The sequence below is a fragment of the Notolepis coatsorum genome (assembly GCF_963971535.1).
Source record: "Notolepis coatsorum genome assembly, chromosome: 4".
In the NCBI taxonomy this organism is placed as follows: domain Eukaryota; kingdom Metazoa; phylum Chordata; class Actinopteri; order Aulopiformes; family Paralepididae; genus Notolepis; species Notolepis coatsorum.
In genome coordinates, this window is record NC_140168.1 from 166,358,127 (window position 1) to 166,377,230 (window position 19,104).

The 19,104-nt window shown below is 41.1% G+C and overlaps 1 protein-coding gene across 1 annotated transcript in view; it reads right to left on the reverse strand.

Moving 5' to 3' along the window:
* The window catches only part of pitrm1 (pitrilysin metallopeptidase 1), a 77,656-nt gene that overhangs the window by 11,162 nt on the left and 47,390 nt on the right, over nt 1-19,104 (reverse strand). The window contains exons 18-24 of the mRNA XM_084313076.1: nt 10,816-10,892; nt 10,229-10,394; nt 8,395-8,495; nt 7,289-7,409; nt 3,621-3,677; nt 2,781-2,893; nt 1,787-1,909 (exon numbers count right to left, since the gene is read on the reverse strand). Of these exons, the coding sequence (XP_084169202.1) occupies nt 1,787-1,909; nt 2,781-2,893; nt 3,621-3,677; nt 7,289-7,409; nt 8,395-8,495; nt 10,229-10,394; nt 10,816-10,892 (758 nt within the window). The remainder of the gene's footprint in view (nt 1-1,786; nt 1,910-2,780; nt 2,894-3,620; nt 3,678-7,288; nt 7,410-8,394; nt 8,496-10,228; nt 10,395-10,815; nt 10,893-19,104) is intronic.

The following is a 19,104-nucleotide window of genomic DNA, read 5'->3' on the forward strand; positions in this document are numbered from 1 at the left end:
CTGAGAATATTGTATCGTTCTATTAACTGTTTTTCTCTTCAGGTTAGGAAAATAATCATTATACAGCTGGTACTTCCAATAATGGATTACGCAGACATAGTCTATCAAAACACCACACTAACAAATCTCCGTCCTTTAAATGTTACTTATAATAGTGTTTGCAGATTTATATTGAGGTGTCCTTATAGAACCCATCACTGTCTTATGTTTGAGTTGTTAAACTGGCTTTCTCCCCAATTCAGAAGACATTTTCATTGGTTGCTTTTTGTTTACAAATGTATTTACTTTAACTATCCCCCTTATCTAAAGCAGTTCTTAACACCATATAGTTCAACTTATAATTTAAGACACACGGATCTTCCTTTCTTTAGTATACCTCGAACCATCAAAGCTATCGGTCGACTTGCCTTTAAATATAAAGCACCAGCTGATTGGAACAAACTGCCTAGTTCACTCAGATCTCTTACAGGTTATTCAAGATATCTTTGTTCACTCATCTACAGACTACTTGCACTTGTTATTGATTTACTGTGTTAGGGCTTAAATGTCGTTTTCAGATCAAATTATAATTTTGTTTGTGTTTTATAAGGGAACATATATATATATATATATATATATATTGGTGATCCTCTTGGGAGGAATCAGTGTGGATTGTGGGAGTGAGCTTGGGAGAGCGTCTGTCAGTGTATAAGTGCATTTGTTGTCTTGTTTTTTGTTTTGTTATGTATTGTATTGTATGTTTTGTATCCTATGTTAAGGACCCCCTCGAAAACGAGATAGCATATCTCAAGGGGTTTATCCTTCAAATAAATGTCTTGGACTAGAGCAGGGGTCAGCAACCTTTACCATCAAAAGAGCCACTTTTCACCCGTCCCACAAAATAAAATGCTCAGGGAGCCGCACAACCTATTTACCCTTAAAATGAAGATAACACAGTGTATAACGTTTTATATATCCCCAAGCATACCCCACATTTAGCATAAAACGCCTGACAATTGCATACCCAAAGTAATTTGCGATTTATTATACTTTATACTTATAGCACACAGTTTGTTGCATTAATGGGATTATAAAGCAACAAAAAGAAAATGTTGGACTTTTTATTGCTGTTTTTACCTGTTATAACAAAGGAAAACCTCAAACTCTTATGAAGAGGAGAAAAAAGTACTGGCTGTGTAGACCTATTTTTAAATAAAACACAGAAGAGGAGACAAAACACTGGTGTCTGTAGACCGACTTTGAAATAAAACCCTGAACTATTCAGGTATATTTGAGTCCTTCCCTTATTTGTGGAACATTTATAAAATAAAAAGTAGTCCACTTTGAAAAAAGACTACCATGTGTAGACCTACTTTGAAATGAAACACAGAAAAGGAGAAAAAACACTGGCATCTGTAGACCTACTTTGAAATAAAACCCTGAACTATGCAGCTCTATTAGAGTCCTTCCCTTATTTGTGGAAAATCTATAAAATAAAAAGTAAATTTTTCGTTGTTCGCAAATTTCGCACCACATATCAGGCATACAGGTAAGCCTTTTGTTGACTAAATATCTTATTTGATGAAATATTTTTTTCATTTCAGTGTCACAGTATGACATCGATCTCCAAAATAAGGGGGGGGAGGGGGGGGGGAGTTTAAAAAAAAAAAAAAAAAAAAAAAAAAAAATGGGCTAGGGAGCCACAGCTGATTGGCTAAAGAGCCGCATGCGGCCTCGAGGCCGCAGGTTGCCGACCCCTGGACTAGAGGAAGAGCAGGACCAGCTGCTCAGAGCTGATTGGACTCACCTGTACGAGTAGAAGGAGAAGAGACCACCTCCAATCCTGGCTCCGCCCCCATAGGCTCCTCCCTTCTCTCTGATCTCTCCGTGGAGGAACTTGGAAGTCATCAACCTCGCCAGAATACACAGACTGATAGAGAGAGAGAGTGAGAGAGAGAGAGCAAGAGAGAGAGAGAAAGGAGATAATTGAGTGTGTTTCCACAAATGTATATTCCAATATCATTCGGGATATACTAGTATTCCATCTTTGAGTTGGCGCATATGTAAACAGCATACCCCATTTGCAATAGCTGAGATAAGCTCATATACCTAATGTGTTGACTCCAAGAAACCCACATATGATTGCTGGGACATGCAGATATTAGCTCCGATACTAAGGTATGTAAACATCTTTACCCAGTTTACTGTTTGGGTTTTGCGGCCTGTGTTTCAGTTTCCACGGTAATGTTCATATTATTCTGTAAACTAACAGTTAAATCTGCACTACAACCAAAAGTAGTGAAATGCAATTCTGAAAAGTCATCTAGTAAAATGCCCTATTGAACGGTAATCCAGTGAAATGCCCTACTGAAAGGCCATCTAATGAAATGCTCTACTGAAGGGTCATCTAATGAAATGCCCTACTGAAAGGTCATCCAGTAAAATGCCCTACTGAAAGGTCATCTAATGAAATGCCCTACTGAAATGTCATCCAGTAAAATGCCCTACATTTATATATCTCTTTTATCCAAAGAGCTTTACAATTTGTTCCTCACATTTGACCCATTCACTCACACATTCACACACCGACAGCGGAGGCAACCATGCAAGATGCCAACCTGCACATCGGGATCAATTAGAGGTTATGTGTCTTGCTCAAGGCCACTTTGACACACTGCCCGGGAGGAGTGGGAATGGAACCGGGAACCTCCGGTTTACCAGACGACTGCTCTACCTCCCGAGCCACCGTCGCCCCTAAAAGCCACCCAGTGCCACCAGTGTCAGAGTGTGTGTATGGTCACCTGGCGTAGTCCTCGTGGGCGAAGGGAACTGTACGAACACACTCGCTGATGAAGTTGACAGGGAAGGGCATCGGGTAGAAGGTCTTCATCTGACACGGCTTGAAGTTGGACTCCTGAGGAGAAGAGCACAACACAATAACCACAAGATTAGATTCAAATGTATTGTCATTATAATATATAATAATATATAAGTTATTATTGGATGCCAAATAACTTCATCCAACCAGAGTGCAAATGTAACAGTAAAGTGCAATAGTAATATACAATGTACAGGCGATTAAACTGGGTATAAAATATATACATTAGTACTACCGAGTGTTGTGCTAATCAGATGTATGTACAGAATTGTAATATTAATATGTACAGTGATACAGGTATAAAGACAATATGGTAAAGACATACTGGCCAGCAGCGTAACTAGTAAGAGTAGGCAAGGGATATGTACAGATAATATAGATATATTATCTACAGACCATAACATACACTACAATAACCATAACATACAATAACAAAATAACAAACAGATTAAAATGTTTAGGAACTCACTCGTATGAAATGTTTGTGAAATATTTCTTCTACTTCAGGGACTGCATTGTATGTATTCTTGTATGTTTTTTCTACTGTATGTTTTTTCCACTGTTTTATGCTGAAATGAGCATTGCACCGAGACCTATCCCAATCAACCATGTGTTGAAATGGCAATACAGTATCCATCTATCTATCTATCTATCTATCTATCTATCTATCTATCTATCTATCTATCTATCTATCTATCCATCTATCCATCCATCCATCCAGAATGAAAGGATGGCACCCACTGATGGCTCTGTATGTACTTACAGAGATTAGTTTTCTACTGGGACCAGATCCAGGAGCAGCCAGAGGGTCAAGAGGTCTCTGAGGAAGAACAAGCCAGGAAGTCAGTAAAGTAGCTGAATGAACACAACAGACTAGTTATTATTCTGACATTACAACTGAACAACACAAAACCAGAAAGTCGAATGTCTCTGTTAGACCTTGCCTTTTATCACGAGAGACATTCTCTAATAGAAATATGTGACTTTCTACTTGTATTGGTACTAGTGTATGTCTAGTAGGGCTGACCTCGACTAGTCGAATAGTCGACTAATCGATTGAAAGGCACCGTATTCGACTGCCAACCTCTTAGTTGAATGCAAAAAAATTAAATAAAAAAGTATAATATATCATTCTTTCCAAAAGCAAAAACAAAAAGGCCTAGAATTAGCCACGCTAATGGCGCACATACCAGCGAGGTCAACTGCCTAAGAAAACGGGCACAGAGGCACAGAAAGAGGATTTCACCCGTCTAATGAACACACTAGACAAATATCAAGATGTATCCATCAGTGGACCAATTGCATGCTTTCGCAGAGGACAAGAATCCTTCAAAAGAAGAATAGATCTTTATTGTCATTGTTACAGTTGTTACAACGAAATAAAAAAATGCAACCCTAGGTGCTAGTAAAAAAAATAAAACCAGTCCTAAACACAGTATTAAATATAAAAACAGGGGTGGGGCATAAATAACATTAATATAAACAGGGGGGTGTAAAAGATAATTGCACTATCCCTAATGTTGTGTGTGCGTGTGCGTGGGGGGGTGCAAGGAGACTGTTGTTTTAAAATTTAGCTGAGTTTAGTGCACATATGGCCCTGGGATAAAAACTAAACTTCAGTCTGTTAGTCCGGGTGGGCATGACGCTGAAACGCCTGCCCGAGCGCAGCCGCACGAGGTGCTTGTTGCCCGGGTGGTGTGGGTCCTTCAGTATTTTTACTGCTTTTTTGAGGCAGCGGGAGTTGTATAGTCCCTCCAGTGAGGGGAGGGGGCAGCCGATGATCTTCTGGGCCGAGTTGACGACCCTCTGGAGCGCCCTCCTCTCTGCGGCTGTGCAGCTGAGGAACCACACATTTATGCAGTAGGTGAGGATGCTTTCCACGGAGCAGCGGTAAAAAGACACAAGCAGGTCTTGTCTGAGGTGGTAGTTTCTCAGTACTCTCAGGAAGTAGAGTCTCTGCTGTGCCTTTTTTACTATCGCCGTGGTGTTGATTCTCCAGGTCAGGTCATCCTCCAGGTGGACACCCAGGAACTTGATGACCGAGACTCTCTCCACACATCCCCCGTCGATATACAGGGGCTGTATGTCGGTCTTCTTCCTCCTGTAGTCCACGATCATCTCCTGGGTCTTTAGCTTGTTCAGCTGTAGGTTGTTATCCTTGCACAGGGCTGACGGCTGCTCTATTTCATCGCGATACGCGGTCTCGTCACCTTTTGTGATGCAGCCCACCACGGTGGTGTCGTCAGCGAACTTGATAAGCACCCCCACAGCACAAATGGAATGATAAAAAAAATGAAATTAAAAGAAAATGTAATACAATTTATTCATTTCTTTTTTTTAATACATTTTTGTATTCTCTTTGCATTCAGGGGGGTAGTCGACTACCAGTCGACTATCGTCAAATTTGGGCCAATCAAAGTCGACTATACAAATCCTATTCTCCACTTGCACAACCTGAAAGTAGGCACTTCCGGCTGACTTCCGGTTGTGAATGGTACTTCCTGTCCCATCCAAATACATTGTTTTTAGCTACTTTTCTCCCATTATTTAAACAACTTTGTCGTCACAGAGAGGCAATGAAACATTTGTATTATTATAGTATAGAATGTATTTAATAAGCAAACGTTTGTCAGCAGGGTTTTTGGGCTGTATTTCATGTAAAGACGTTTACTGTTAGTTTACTTGCTCACGCTAATTAAGGCTAATGCTGGCTAACAGAAGCTAGCGCTAGAAACGACGCCGCAAAGTATTGTTTATAGTGCATTTCTTGCCACCTTATAGCATTTGTACATTTGTATGACAGTCTATAATGCTCCTGTGAGGTTTTTCCGGACGTTTTGGTAATGATTTTCACTATAAAATCATATTTCTAAATGACAGGAAGTTGATAAACTGGCCGGAATAGCTTTGAGCTAACGATCTTTGCCGATGCATTCCATTCTAAACGTAACGTTAGTTGTTCAAAACATTACCTGTCTATATAATTTGTTCCTCAACATTAGATTCTAACTGTAGCAGACTGCAGCTTGCTGGCTAACGTTAGCTTCTAACTGTAGCAGGCTGCAGCTTGCTGGCTAACGTTAGCTTCTAACTGTAGCAGGCTGCAGCTTGCTGGCTAACGTTAGCTTCTAACTGTAGCAGGCTGCAGCTTGCTGGCTAACGTTAGCTTCTAACTGTAGCAGGCTGCAGTTAGTTTACAAAAGATTACCCGTCTATATAACGTTGAGGAACAAATTATATAGACGGGTAATGTTTTGAACAACTAACGTTACGTTTAGAATGGAATGCATCGGCAAAGATCGTTAGCTCAAAGCTATTCCGGCCAGTTTATCAACTTCCTGTCATTTAGAAATATGATTTTATAGTGAAAATCATTACCAAAACGTCCGGAAAAACCTCACAGGAGCATTATAGACTGTCATACAAATGTACAAATGCTATAAGGTGGCAAGAAATGCACTATAAACAATACTTTGCGGCGTCGTTTCTTGCGCTAGCTTCTGTTAGCCAGCATTAGCCTTAATTAGCGTGAGCAAGTAAACTAACAGTAAAAGTTTTTACATGAAATACAGCCCAAAAACCCTGCTGACAATTGTTTGCTTATACATACATATATAAATACATACATATATAAATACATTCTATACTATAATAATACAAACGTTTCATTGCCTCTCTGTGACGACAAAGTTGTTTAAATAACGGGAGAAAAGTAGCTAAAAACTATTTGAATGGGACAGGAAGTACCATTCGCAACCGGAAGTCAGCCGGAAGTGTCTACTTTCAGGTTGTGCAAGTGGAGAATACAATATATACAAGTCAGGGACGCCTGAATGCCTTCTACAACAGAACTGCGTTTCCGCGTCTCTGATTGGCCAGGTCATTTCTGGTCATGTGACATGTACGCCCAATCGTGGGACCGCAAGTTTCTACACTGGTTAAGCTTAGGCGCTCTTTCGAAGTTGGTTAAGGTTAGAGTTTGTCTTAGAGCATGGCGATAGAACGCCAGGTAGTTTGCAGGCTGTTAGACCCGGAAATAGGCGCAGAACTTGCTGTCCCACGATTGGCGCACATGTCGCATGACCTGGCCAATCAGAGCGCAATACTCGAACGCGGAAACGCAGTTCTGTTGTAGAAGGCATACACGCGTCAGGGACAGGCCTAATGTCTAGTACTAACACATCACAGCCCATACCTCCATGACGTGAGGTCTGACAGGCCTAATGTCTAGTACTAACACATCACAGCCCATACCTCCATGACGTGAGGTCTGACAGGCCTAATGTCTAGTACTAACACATCACAGCCCATACCTCCATGACGTGAGGTCTGACAGGCCTAATGTCTAGTACTAACACATCACAGCCCATACCTCCATGACGTGAGGTCTGACAGGCCTAATGTCTAGTACTAACACATCACAGCCCATACCTCCATGACGTGAGGTCTGACAGGTTTGCGTTCCTTCCTGTTGCCGCTGATGTCTTTCATAAAAGTGTCCAACTGTCCAGCGGCGTCAGACATCTTCTGGGGAGTGGTGTTGACCGCACACCTATATGGATGAGAAATGGCATCGAGTTAGATCACATGAAGTGTAAACACAAGATATTCATTACGTACAGTGTCATCACAGGACTGTCGCCCAACTAAAGGAAGGAAGTCGACCAGTGGTTATAGATTTTCATAGACTAATAATAGCATCCCTTTAATATATTTTTTTTTAAATAAATGCCTGCCCTTACAGTAGCGTCCTGCAAAGAAATAAAACGAACCCTAAACGATCCCGTCGATCCAATGTTTTTTACCACAATATCTTTTTTAATATTGTATTTTTAAGAAAAGGATTTTTAGTATGTTTCTTCAATGTTCTAATGTCTGAAGAGTATAATTATAAATCTAATGGTAGATCTGGAACTGACTCCTGTTCGATGTTCATCCAGGCTGGAGGTGTTGATTCTGTGGTCAGCTGGGCGGCCATATAATACCATCTGAGGTTAGGAAGTTGAAGTCTCTCATATGGTAGATATAACAACTTTAGGCGCGATATCATTCCATATGAACATTGAAAACAATCTGTCAAGTTTGTCATAAAACATGTTCGATAGTGGTAATGGGAGCATTTGAAAGTAATACAAGAACTTGGGTAAAATGGTAATTTTAATTCGTTATTCGTCCAAACATAGATATTGGTAAAGCAGACGAGCGTTCCAGATCTTAACGCCTACATATCTATAACCTTCAGTGATTAGTTGTAACGTCTAGAGCGCTATATGCTCCTCATTCCTCCTTATGCAAAACAGCTTGCACATTTCATAATCAGGCTGTTTATCATTCTTATGTATGAATAATTCATTAGATTTAGAAACAAAATCTTGAACACAGGCCAATTTGAATTTGCAGGAAAGATTTGTTTCCTATGCTCATAAGTATCATGCTTAAACATTTTCTGCTCTATAAAGCTATTAAATTAGATTAAACTGTACAACAAACTCTTATGGGCAGCCTACATATTAGTCTACATGACATGTATCCATCACCTCATGTTCTCCGGGTTTAGGAGGTGTCTCTTGATCCTGGGCAGTGTGCGGAGGACCTGGGTGAGGTCTGACATCTCAGCTATCCTCTTCATGAACTTCACCTGAGAGACAACCAGACAGACATAGAAATGGTCTATAAATAGTGATTTAATAGTTACTGATTTTGGCAAAAATCACAATCACAATAATTTTGATTGATATTGAAATAACGATTATTAAAACACAATTACTCATTGATTTGAGAAGATTATATGATGACGTCTGAATTTGTTTTACCTTTCTTCTCTACCAAAGGCTACCTTTCTGTCATCTTCTACAAGTTACCAAAGACTGCCTTTCGGTCATCTTCTACAAGTTACCAAAGACTGCCTTTCTGTCATCTTCTACAAGTTACCAAAGGCTACCTTTCTGTCATCTTCTACAAGTTACCAAAGATTGCATTTCTGTCATCTTCTACAAGCTACCAAAGACTGCCTTTCTGTCATCTTCTACAAGTTAACAAAGACTGCCTTTCTGTCATCTTCTACAAGTTACCAAAGGCTGCCTTTCTGTCATCTTCTACAAGTTATCAAATACTGCCTTTCTGTCCTCTTCTACAAGTTACCAAAGACTGCCCTTCTGTCATCTTCTACAAGTTACCAAAGGCTGCCTTTCTGTCATCGTCTACAAGTCACCAAAGGCTGTACTACTACTTACGGTATTGTTATTGGACAGACACTGCACTGCACTGTATCATGACATGCACTACACGCTGTTAGATTCTGATCAATCTGGCCAGTATCCCGTCTTCGTCTGTTTGGCTCTCCATCCACTCCTCCTAATTTTAATGGTGCCGACGTCTCATATACTGGCTGATACAATCCTTATCTCTCCCCGTTAGTGCGATCCGCAAACCATAATAATTCTCCACCTTCGTAAGAATTCGACACTTTGACACAGCGTAATACCTTACAAGGAGAAGCAGTGTTTATTTACATAAACAGAGACATCATAATCAGATGGGAACCAATTCGTATTGTCCTTGTAAAATCTATTCTAATGATCTTTCGGTGTGTTCAGTCCATCGTCCTTCTGCTATTCAGTCCAATGGTGGTCAGGCCTGGCCGTTAGCCAAGACCATCCTCGTGGTAGCCGAAGCTAATAATGATGTGGCATCCTTCCCCGTGATGAGGAGAGAGTCTCTAGTCAGATTGTAGTCTGCCCTTAGCCGCTCTTGGTCTGGCTTACACCCGGAAACACTGTCAGCTTTATAGGATCTTCGTCATAGCAACGATAGCCCACCCCTTTCTGGTTGTCATGTGCCGCGCTGTCATCACAACTGCTAATAACCTTTCACACATTTCAAAACGTTTCATTACTGTTTTCATTAAGATGAACCTCTCTCCGCCCTGCTCTCTGGGCCCACACTCGCTCTTATCACTGTGTTCCAGATTGGAATGTCAACATCCCCTGCTCAGTGTGCTGCTATTCAGTGACTCCTGCTCGCTCTGAACCACCGTTCCATCACCCTCTTCTAAGGCAAACCATGCACATTTCGATCTCTCTGACCCGGCACCGTTAGACGTGGTCATCTCCCCCCAATCTATACATCACATACATTGAAAAACCACCGATTTCCCTCAACGCTCTGTAAATAATTTACTATTTTATCGTACCTCTTATATTTTATTTGATGTTACTACTACTACCTATTGTTACCCTTCTTGTATTCATTGATGTTTCTAATTCTGCACTGTTGAGTTTGAGCTCGAAACACAAGAATGTCATTACCTGCAATGCCCCCTATATTGTTGTGTATTTGACAAATAAAGAACTTGAAACTTTACTAATGTACCTGGTCCATCCCGCCAAACATCTCCTGAAGGTCTGCCGATGGGCTCAGGCTCCGGGCCGCCCGAGTCATAGCGTACATGTGACCAGAGTAAGAGATCCCATTGGCTAGCTCCTGAGCGCACATCATCACCAGCACCCTCAGGCGTTCCATGTCATCGAAGTGGGGGCTGGGGAAGAGCACAAATGGTCCAACGTTCAATGGATGATAACTTCTCCAATTTCCTAATAATCTAAGAAGGGATCGTTTAAGAAGCCTCACGAAAAACACATGCCTAGTAGAAAATAGTAGATATTGTCCCTCGTCCCCAAATAACTGGCATAACACTGTCATAAACATGACATGACGTCTGACAGACTGACTGTTGCCGTTAGGTGTCATTTGGTTAATCCTGTAATTTTCAACGCAAAGTTGACAATGTCCTGGATGTCGTTGTCATGACAACTTTGACATCGACATCAACATTCATGAACATCCACGGCAAATTTGATGTTTATGACAGTGTTATGCCAGAGTTATGAACACCCCCCTTCAAATACAATGTGACCACTATGAGTCTTCTCGACGTCCCTTCCTGGCAGATGTTGTACCTGTTGAATATGTCGCCCCACAGGTGAAACATGTCCGGAAGGTTCCTTTCAAGACACGACGAATGGAGGAGGACCCCCTGTAGCAAAAATAAAACATCTGGTGAAATTACAAACTAATAACCCTCATTAAGGACGTGAGAATCCAACTCCACAAAGTCAGTGCCACACCGTTATATTTTGGAAGGAACAATAATACTGACAATCAAAGTTAACTGGTGAAGGAAATATAGGTTTTTCAAGGTGTATATAGTGTTAAATATTGGTGGATGACAGCATCTACTTATAGCCAGGTCAGAGAGGTAGAGGTGGTGGAGGAGGCGGTCAGAGAGAGTCAGTGTGGTAGCAGCAGGCAGGGTGTGTGCATGTCGAGGTCGTTCAGCACATAACAACTGATAAGGACTGAGAACAGGCAGAATGGTCAGAGAGAGTTTGACATCAATAGGACAGACGTTTAATGTGTGTTAAAGGTGAATAGCAGTTGCCATGACAGCATGTCACATAGCAACGAGAAGAGAGGCCGGGCCTGTCGTTGCTATGCCGAGAATATTATAATGTGGAGTTCCTTCCGGGTGTAAGTTAGAACAGGACGCAAGGCTGATACGAGCAGATGTGGACAGAGAGACCGAGCACTAACGAGAGCAGGGGTGGCCAACCAGTCAGAGACTAAGAGCCACAAAAATGACTGTGGTACCACAAAGAGCCACACCATATACCAGCATTTCTCAACTTTTTTTTCAGTCACGGCACCCTTCATGTGTTTATAGGTCTCACCCTCTGGCCTCTGAAGTTGCTAATGTCTTTTTTATTTGGGCCTCACAGGGTTAAAAGTACCCTGTGAGACCCACGGTTGCAAAATTACAAAATCACTTTTAGCCATTTAAAAAAAATTATGTTTATTTAAAAAATGTTAAGCACATGTATAGTCATTATTGGTCCTGTTGTTCAGCCTCACAATGCTATTTGATAGTAAATGTGTTTATATGTCCCACCCTCTGAAGTTGCTAATGTCTTTTTAATTTAGGCCTCACAGGGTTAACCTCTTAAGCCCGAGATATACAGTAAAAGTGTATATTTTCAGCATTACGTTTGTTTACCAATTATTTTAACTGTTATTAGTGACATATAAGATTATAGAAATCTAAGGGCATCGAGTCGGAAACCGGCGCATATTGACAGGAGGAAGTGGCACAGCCAAAAATGAGTGTAGTCTTTTGAAGGAAGAGACTCAGGGCTTTCGAATTTCGAAAAAACTACCCTACCCAGCTCACACCAGCCCCTGTCAATCATCTGACTTCTGGATTTACTTTTTTATTTCTCTTATTTTTTGGGATTATCTCCCACAAACCTGAACGTTATTGCCATAAAACAGAACGTAGTTAGTATTTTTTGCAAGACGTTCACAGAAAGGTAGAGAAACTGTGTTGCAATACGATGAAAAATGGTGGAGAAATTTACATTATAAAAAAGATGGCAGAATTCAGTACTGTATCTACAAAACCTTCTGTTTAATCATCTTCCCTTTATTCATTTGCTTAGATTTTTCAGGTCTGGTAAATTTTAGCATGGTGTTATTCACAGTCAAAGATGTATATATTTTTTTAAATAGAATTGATATTCGCCTTTAGTTCATTACAATTTACTCAAGCCTAGTAACAGACACACTATTTCTGATACTGATCCATATATGTCCCTAGATTCAGATACCAAGAACATGCAAATTAAAAAAAAAAATTAAATGTTTATTCTATGTCCTTATGGAATGAGTGACATAAAAAAAAAATTACAAAAACAAATTATTATACTTTTTTTTTTTATGGATGGAAGAGCCGCACATTGACGGGCAAAGAGCCGCATGCGGCTCGCGAGCCGCGGGTTGGCCACCCCTGCCTCGAGGAGGCTAGCTTCGGCTAACAAAGAAGAGTTTTGGCTAACAACAAGGCCTCAACCACCATTGGACTAAAAGCAGAAGAGACGATAGAATAATGAATTTAGTTTTCCTTTCAAAGACTTTTCAAGGACAATTACAGAATTGGTTTCCATCTGATTACAGAGGCTTTGTTTATGTAATAAACGTTTTCCAAGAAAGGTAACACGTCTGACGGTGGTGAATTATTATGATTATGGATTGCATTAAAGGGGAATGACCACGATGTACAGCTGGTATGAGAAGATCAAGAGATAAACAACGCAGAAACCACACGAGCCAACAGATGAAGAGGTGGTGATACTGGCTGATTGTGATAGAAATCTAACACTGGAAAGATCTAACACTGGAAAGATGGGAGAAGTTTATTGAATCTGAGGGGTGAGATAAGGTCTACTTATTTTACATTTTTAAGTAATCCGAGAGAAGCCTAAATAAGTCTGTCATGAATTGCTAATGCTAATGCTTCACCTCGTATCTCTAGTCTCGGCCTGCTGTCACGGATAAGCCAAATGTGTTTGGGTGACTATTATGGTTAGATACAAGTCGTATGGGTCTGATAATTGTTACAGTGTTGTATGCACCTCCTATTTTAGTTTGTTTGTTTTCTTTTGTTTGTTTTTCATAAGTATGCATGTACTGTGAGTGTAATGGCTGTGTGTATTTGTTTGTTATGTTGTCACCACCCTGTTTATACTGTACAACACATCCCCCCAAAAAAGTAGAATAGGAAAGAGAACTAAAAGTCTAATAATAATAATTTAAGAGAAGTAAAAAATAAAAATAAAAAAGTCCCCAATAGTTCAACAGGTTTTTCTGGTGGGTTAAAAAACAAAACAGAAGAAGTAATTGCCACATTACATTTGATTAGATTAGATTAAAATGTATTGTCATTATACAGCACAAGTACAGTACAACAAAAAGAGGTTTGACATCCAACCAGAGTGCAAATGTAACATTAAGTGCAATAGTAAAATAAGTGTTGATCATTTTCATAAAATGTTTACATTGTTGAGAGAGTTTATAGAAAACATGCAGTGTGTATTACTTAGTAAACGGCAGTGTTAACACACATTTAAAGGTCCTGTGTCTTATAAATGGCCTTTTCCGGTATTTAGCATTGTTTCCTAGCAATGGGGGTTTGTATCAATGGGGTCTGTGTCTCTAATTATCATTTTGGCGGATTGCTCCAATTCAGTTGAGACAATATCCTCCCCCAGTGAACTAAGCTATTCTGATTTGACTCGCTATCCTACGTAGCATGGAGCTGATCTGCAGTAACGCCCCCTCTATGGTTGTAGCCAGGGATTAAAGCAAAAAAAAATCTCCTGACTGATTTTTCAGGTCAAGTCATATTCTTATTTTAACCTCCACTGTATTTTTTTTAATAGCGTTAGCGTTTTAAGGGTGCCTACTTGTTTCGGTTTAGTCGATAATCCAATGTACAGTTAACCCCCCCCCACCCAACCACCTCCAATGTACAGTCCTCCCCCCTCCACCCAACCTCCTCCAATGTAGTTTCTTCATCAAATGTATATTCTCTTTTTTAGACTCTTATTGTATCACAAACAATACTGTATTGTAAAGATGTAGCAGTATTGTCTATCTGTATGTCATGCGTGTCATATATGTTATGATGAATTGAAAATGGGGGACCCTGATGTAAACAAGAAGTCTTTCTCTGGTCTGCATCCCCTTAACAATTGTGTGTATTGAGCCATACTGTACTGTAACCATTCTGCAATCTGTTAAGTTTTCAATCAATCAATCAGACAAATTTATAGAAAAGCTTTTATTATAACCATATAACAATTTTTTTTATTATTGTTTATGAACAAGTTTTAGCCCTATGCTTGACTATTATTTTAGGCATGGCAACAAATAAAATAATAATAATAAAATGAATAAATAAAATATTAAATAAATAAATAGGCTACACGTCTCTCTTTTTGTGTTACAAATTGTGCTCACCGATATGAACATAGGCCTCTTTACTTACTTATGGTACTTTATGGTATTCCACCATGCCATGTGTGTTTTTATTTTATAATGCTCATGAGTCATGATTATTGCTGAAGTCTGAGTCATACAATACTCACTGGCTTTCATAACCTAACAGACTAACTTGTCTTGCTCAAGACTTGTTTATGAGTTTTAATAAGAGAGCACTATCTCTTCCAACCAACCAAAGCAATGCAGGTAGATGGTAACCTCGTTCCCAGCTTTATCTCGTGAACAATTTTGATTGACAGTCGATTCTGCCAATTACGTCACACCGCTTGCACCCGCCTCTGCTGTTCTTACCACCAATCGGCAAGCCCTTATTCGTTTTTTACTTCCGGGAAGTCCGCCATTGATTTAGACGAGAGAATCAATAACAAACTTACCGGAGTAGACTACCAGCGCTCTGCAGGATGACCAAACGAGGCATGATGATTTTACTGCAACGAATGTTATAATAAAAGCTTTTCTATACATTTGTCTGATTGAAAACTTTATTAACACATTGCAGAATGGGTACAATTCAGTACGGGCTCTGAGCAAAGGAAGGAACTGAGCTATGAATGACCAACAACAATGCTATATGTTCGGGTAAATACGCTGATGTTATTGAACGTGTAACTATAACGTTAATGCCACAAAACGAATGCCTTTGTTAATCATAAGTAACTTTGATGCAGTAGCGGGTGTGTGTGTGGGGGCGGGGTTGTGCAGGTCGCTTGACTGAAACTTTTTCTACTATTAGCGTAATCCTGTTTCTCGAGTCGCTGCGTGCGTCCTGCCATTATTGCTCGCCATGACTGCTTGGCGTGGCCGCGGTAGAAAAAAAAGATTCCCTTTTTCATGATATTTGACGCCTGATTGGCTCAATTTAGTTTCAATCTGTATCCATCTACAAATCATATTATACCAGGTAGCCAATTGACGGGAAATCCGTCAGACTCCGAATCAAATGGACGGAACTCTGAATCAAATGGACGGAATTCCGTCTCAAGAAGCGGGTGCCGACAGCAGAGAACGAGCGAGAGAGATAGAGAGGGGGAAAGAAAGGGAGAGAGATAGAGAGAGACACGGAGCAGGAGCTTCTCTCTCTCGGGGGAAACACACGCATTTACACACACAACCTCCCGACCGGCGCGCAGGGATGGGGCTTCTCCACTCGCATATCACTGTCAAAATATCTTTGACTCCCACACGCGCGCCCGTATTTCGATCCATGCAATAATATTCACAGGGGTATATATTGTCATTTGAAACAAGTTACCAATGCATTGTCCCATGGGATCATGCCCCCCCGTGGCGAAATTTATTAGTATCCCCCTCAGTAGAAATACAAAACAATGAATTTTTGTTGAAAAAAACTTTACAGATGTGTTCCATAGACTCACAGGAATTGTTTAAAGTTGCCCAAATAGTGAAAGGAATAGCAAGACATGTCCCCTTTAACACATTAATTGCCAAAAACTAGTTAACTCGTTATTGCCCGCCATGCGAATATCGCCAAAAACGAGTTAACTCGTTTTTATGAGTTATTTCTTTTATTCGCTATATCTATTCATAATTCATGGCTGCAGCCTCTGCAGACCCTGATGAATGTGTCTGAGCTGGCAGACGGTCAACACCGCCCTCTACTGCCTTGCGGAGCTATTCCACTTCATTGGAAACGGTCTGGTGTGTTTTCTGAGCCGATCTGAGCCGTGGGGGCGGGGTTTAAATACTCAGGCGAGGCAGGCCTTTACAACGATGGCATGGAACACTAACCCCGCCCGCCCGTTCATGTGTAACACTCTAATGTTGGGGAAAGGATCGCTGTGGATAACTGGAATGGCGATCAGATAATTGGATTATTTTTTTGCATTACATCAGAGACAAGGTAAGAACACTCGGGGGGGGGGGGGGGGGGGGGCCCGCTACGAGGGCCATTTCATGTATGCACAAGTAGGGCTGCCGCGGTCACGGCATTATCGCGGTGTCACCATCACGTCACGCCCACTGCAGAGTCAAGCTGATTACCGCATCACCGGCTGTTATTTAAATTTTTTTATAATAATAATAATTATAGTTGTGTAAAGCATATTTTCTTCACGCCATGCGTTCCACTCGCAGTTGCGCAGTTAACATTCTGATCGAACCCCAGAACGTGTTTTGCTGCTAAGGAAAGTTTTCTCTTTGAATCTGCTAAAAACATGGATCTTGTAGCGAAACCCAATCGAAGGGCATTCGGATGCCGTAAATGCTGCCGTTTTGATCCCGAAAGACTGAGTGGTCACGGTTAGCGAGGACAGGTAAGTTCTGGTTCTGTTCTGGAGCAGTAACGTTATGCCATATTGTGTGCGTGTGTGTGTGTGTGTGTGCTGAGCGCAGTTGCCCAAGTTAACGTTAGCAAGTTGGCTCTGTGCTATGTAACAGGTTGGTTGATTGATTGAAAACTTTATTAACAGATTGCAGAATGGGTACAATACAGTACAGCTCAATACACACAATTGTTAAGGGGATGCAGACCAGAGAAAGACTTTCGTCTTGTTTACATCAGGGTCCCCCATTTTCAATTCATCAGGACATATATGACATACAGATATACAGTACTGCTACATCTATACATTTATGACATACCAGATTTGCAAATACAGTACTGTTTGTGATACAAAAAGAGTCCAGAAAAGAGTATATACATTTGACGTAAAAACTGTACATTGGGGGAGGTTGGGTAGGTGGGGTGGGTGGGGGGGCTGTACATTGGAGGTGGTTCGGTGGGTGGGGGGGGGGGGGGGGGACACACACACTGTACAAGCAAAACTGTACATTGGAATATTGACAACCATACTTGGTCATTTACTGTACATTGGAGGGGGTTGGGTTAAGACATTTACATGGGCCAGTTTCGAATTGCAGTCTCCCATAGGTGTTCTTTGAGAGTGTTTTTGAAAGTGGGTAGTGATTCACATTCCTTTACAGCGTTGGGTAGGGCGTTCCACATTGATGTGGCACAATTGCGAAACGTGTTTAGTCCCTTGTTTGAGCCGAATCTGGGTTTAACATGATTTGTGGAGCTCCCTCTGGTGTTGTGATCGTGGTATTCACTGACCTTTGGGAAGTATTTTGACATGTACATGGGTACCTTGGTCGTGTAGTGTATCTTGTAGACCAGGCCCATTGCAAGTTGCTGTACTCTTGTCGTCTACTCTAAGCCATCCTAGGTTGTCAAAGTGGGCAGGGGTGAGGTGGGTTCTAGGAGTAAGGTCAAGCAGTAGTCTGACCAGTTTGTTTTGAGATGTTTGTAATTTAGTTTTTAGCGCATTTGAGGTGCTTTGGTACCATGAGGTGCAAGCATAGTCGTAGTACCCTTGTATGAGTGCTCCTGCCAGAGTCTTCAGGGTGTTCTTGTTTACCAGAGGAGACCCGGTACAAGAATCGAGTTCGTTGGTTGACTTTTTTTATTACATTGGATGCCATTTTGTCACAGGAAAGATTAGCCTCTAGGATGGAGCCCAGGTAGGTAATTTCATCTTTCCTTGTGACAATATTGTCACCCACTGTAACTGAGAAGCCGTCGGTCTTGCTGAGTTTGATATTTGAACCGAAGAGAATGGACTCTGTTTTTCCCATGTGTATCCCATGTGTAATGATAGTTTGTTATCAGCGAGCCATATGCAGATTTAGCCTAGTTCCGAGCTGAGGTTTTTTTCAACCTGTAACTTGTTCTTGTCAGAGACCAGCAGGGCTGAGTCGTCTGCAAACAAGAACAAGTTGCAGTCACAAGCTGACGACATGTCATTTGCATAAATTAGGAACAGTAGCGGTCCTAGTATGCTTCCTTGTGGAACACCACAGCTCACTGTGAGGGGGGGGGGGATAGGGTACCGTTTACCTCCACCATCTGTTCTCTCCCCTCTAGGTAGAATTGCATCCATCTCACTGATAGACTATCAAAACCCATTGCTTTTAGCTTGTCAATCAGAATGGAGTGATTGACAGTGTCGAAGGCTTTTTGTAGGTCCAGCATGACCATGCCGCAGTATTTGCCCGCGTTCACCTCTTGTTTGATGTGGTCGTTCAAATAGAGAAGGCATGAGTCAGTGGAGTGGGATGTTCTGAAGCCAGATTGGAATTCGTAGATTCGATTTTTTTCCGCTAGGTACTTTTCAATCTGTTCGTAGACTATTTTTTCCATGACTTTCGAGATGGAGGTAAGAATAGAAACAGGGCGGTAGTTGCCTGGGTCTAATTTACTGCCCTTTTTGTGCAATGGGGTCACTCTCGCAATTTTGAAGTCCTTGGGGACGTGTCCCTGTTTTATGGAGAGGTTTATTATGTGTGTGATGACTGGGGTGATGGCGGCTGCTGAGTCTCTGAGGAATTTGGAG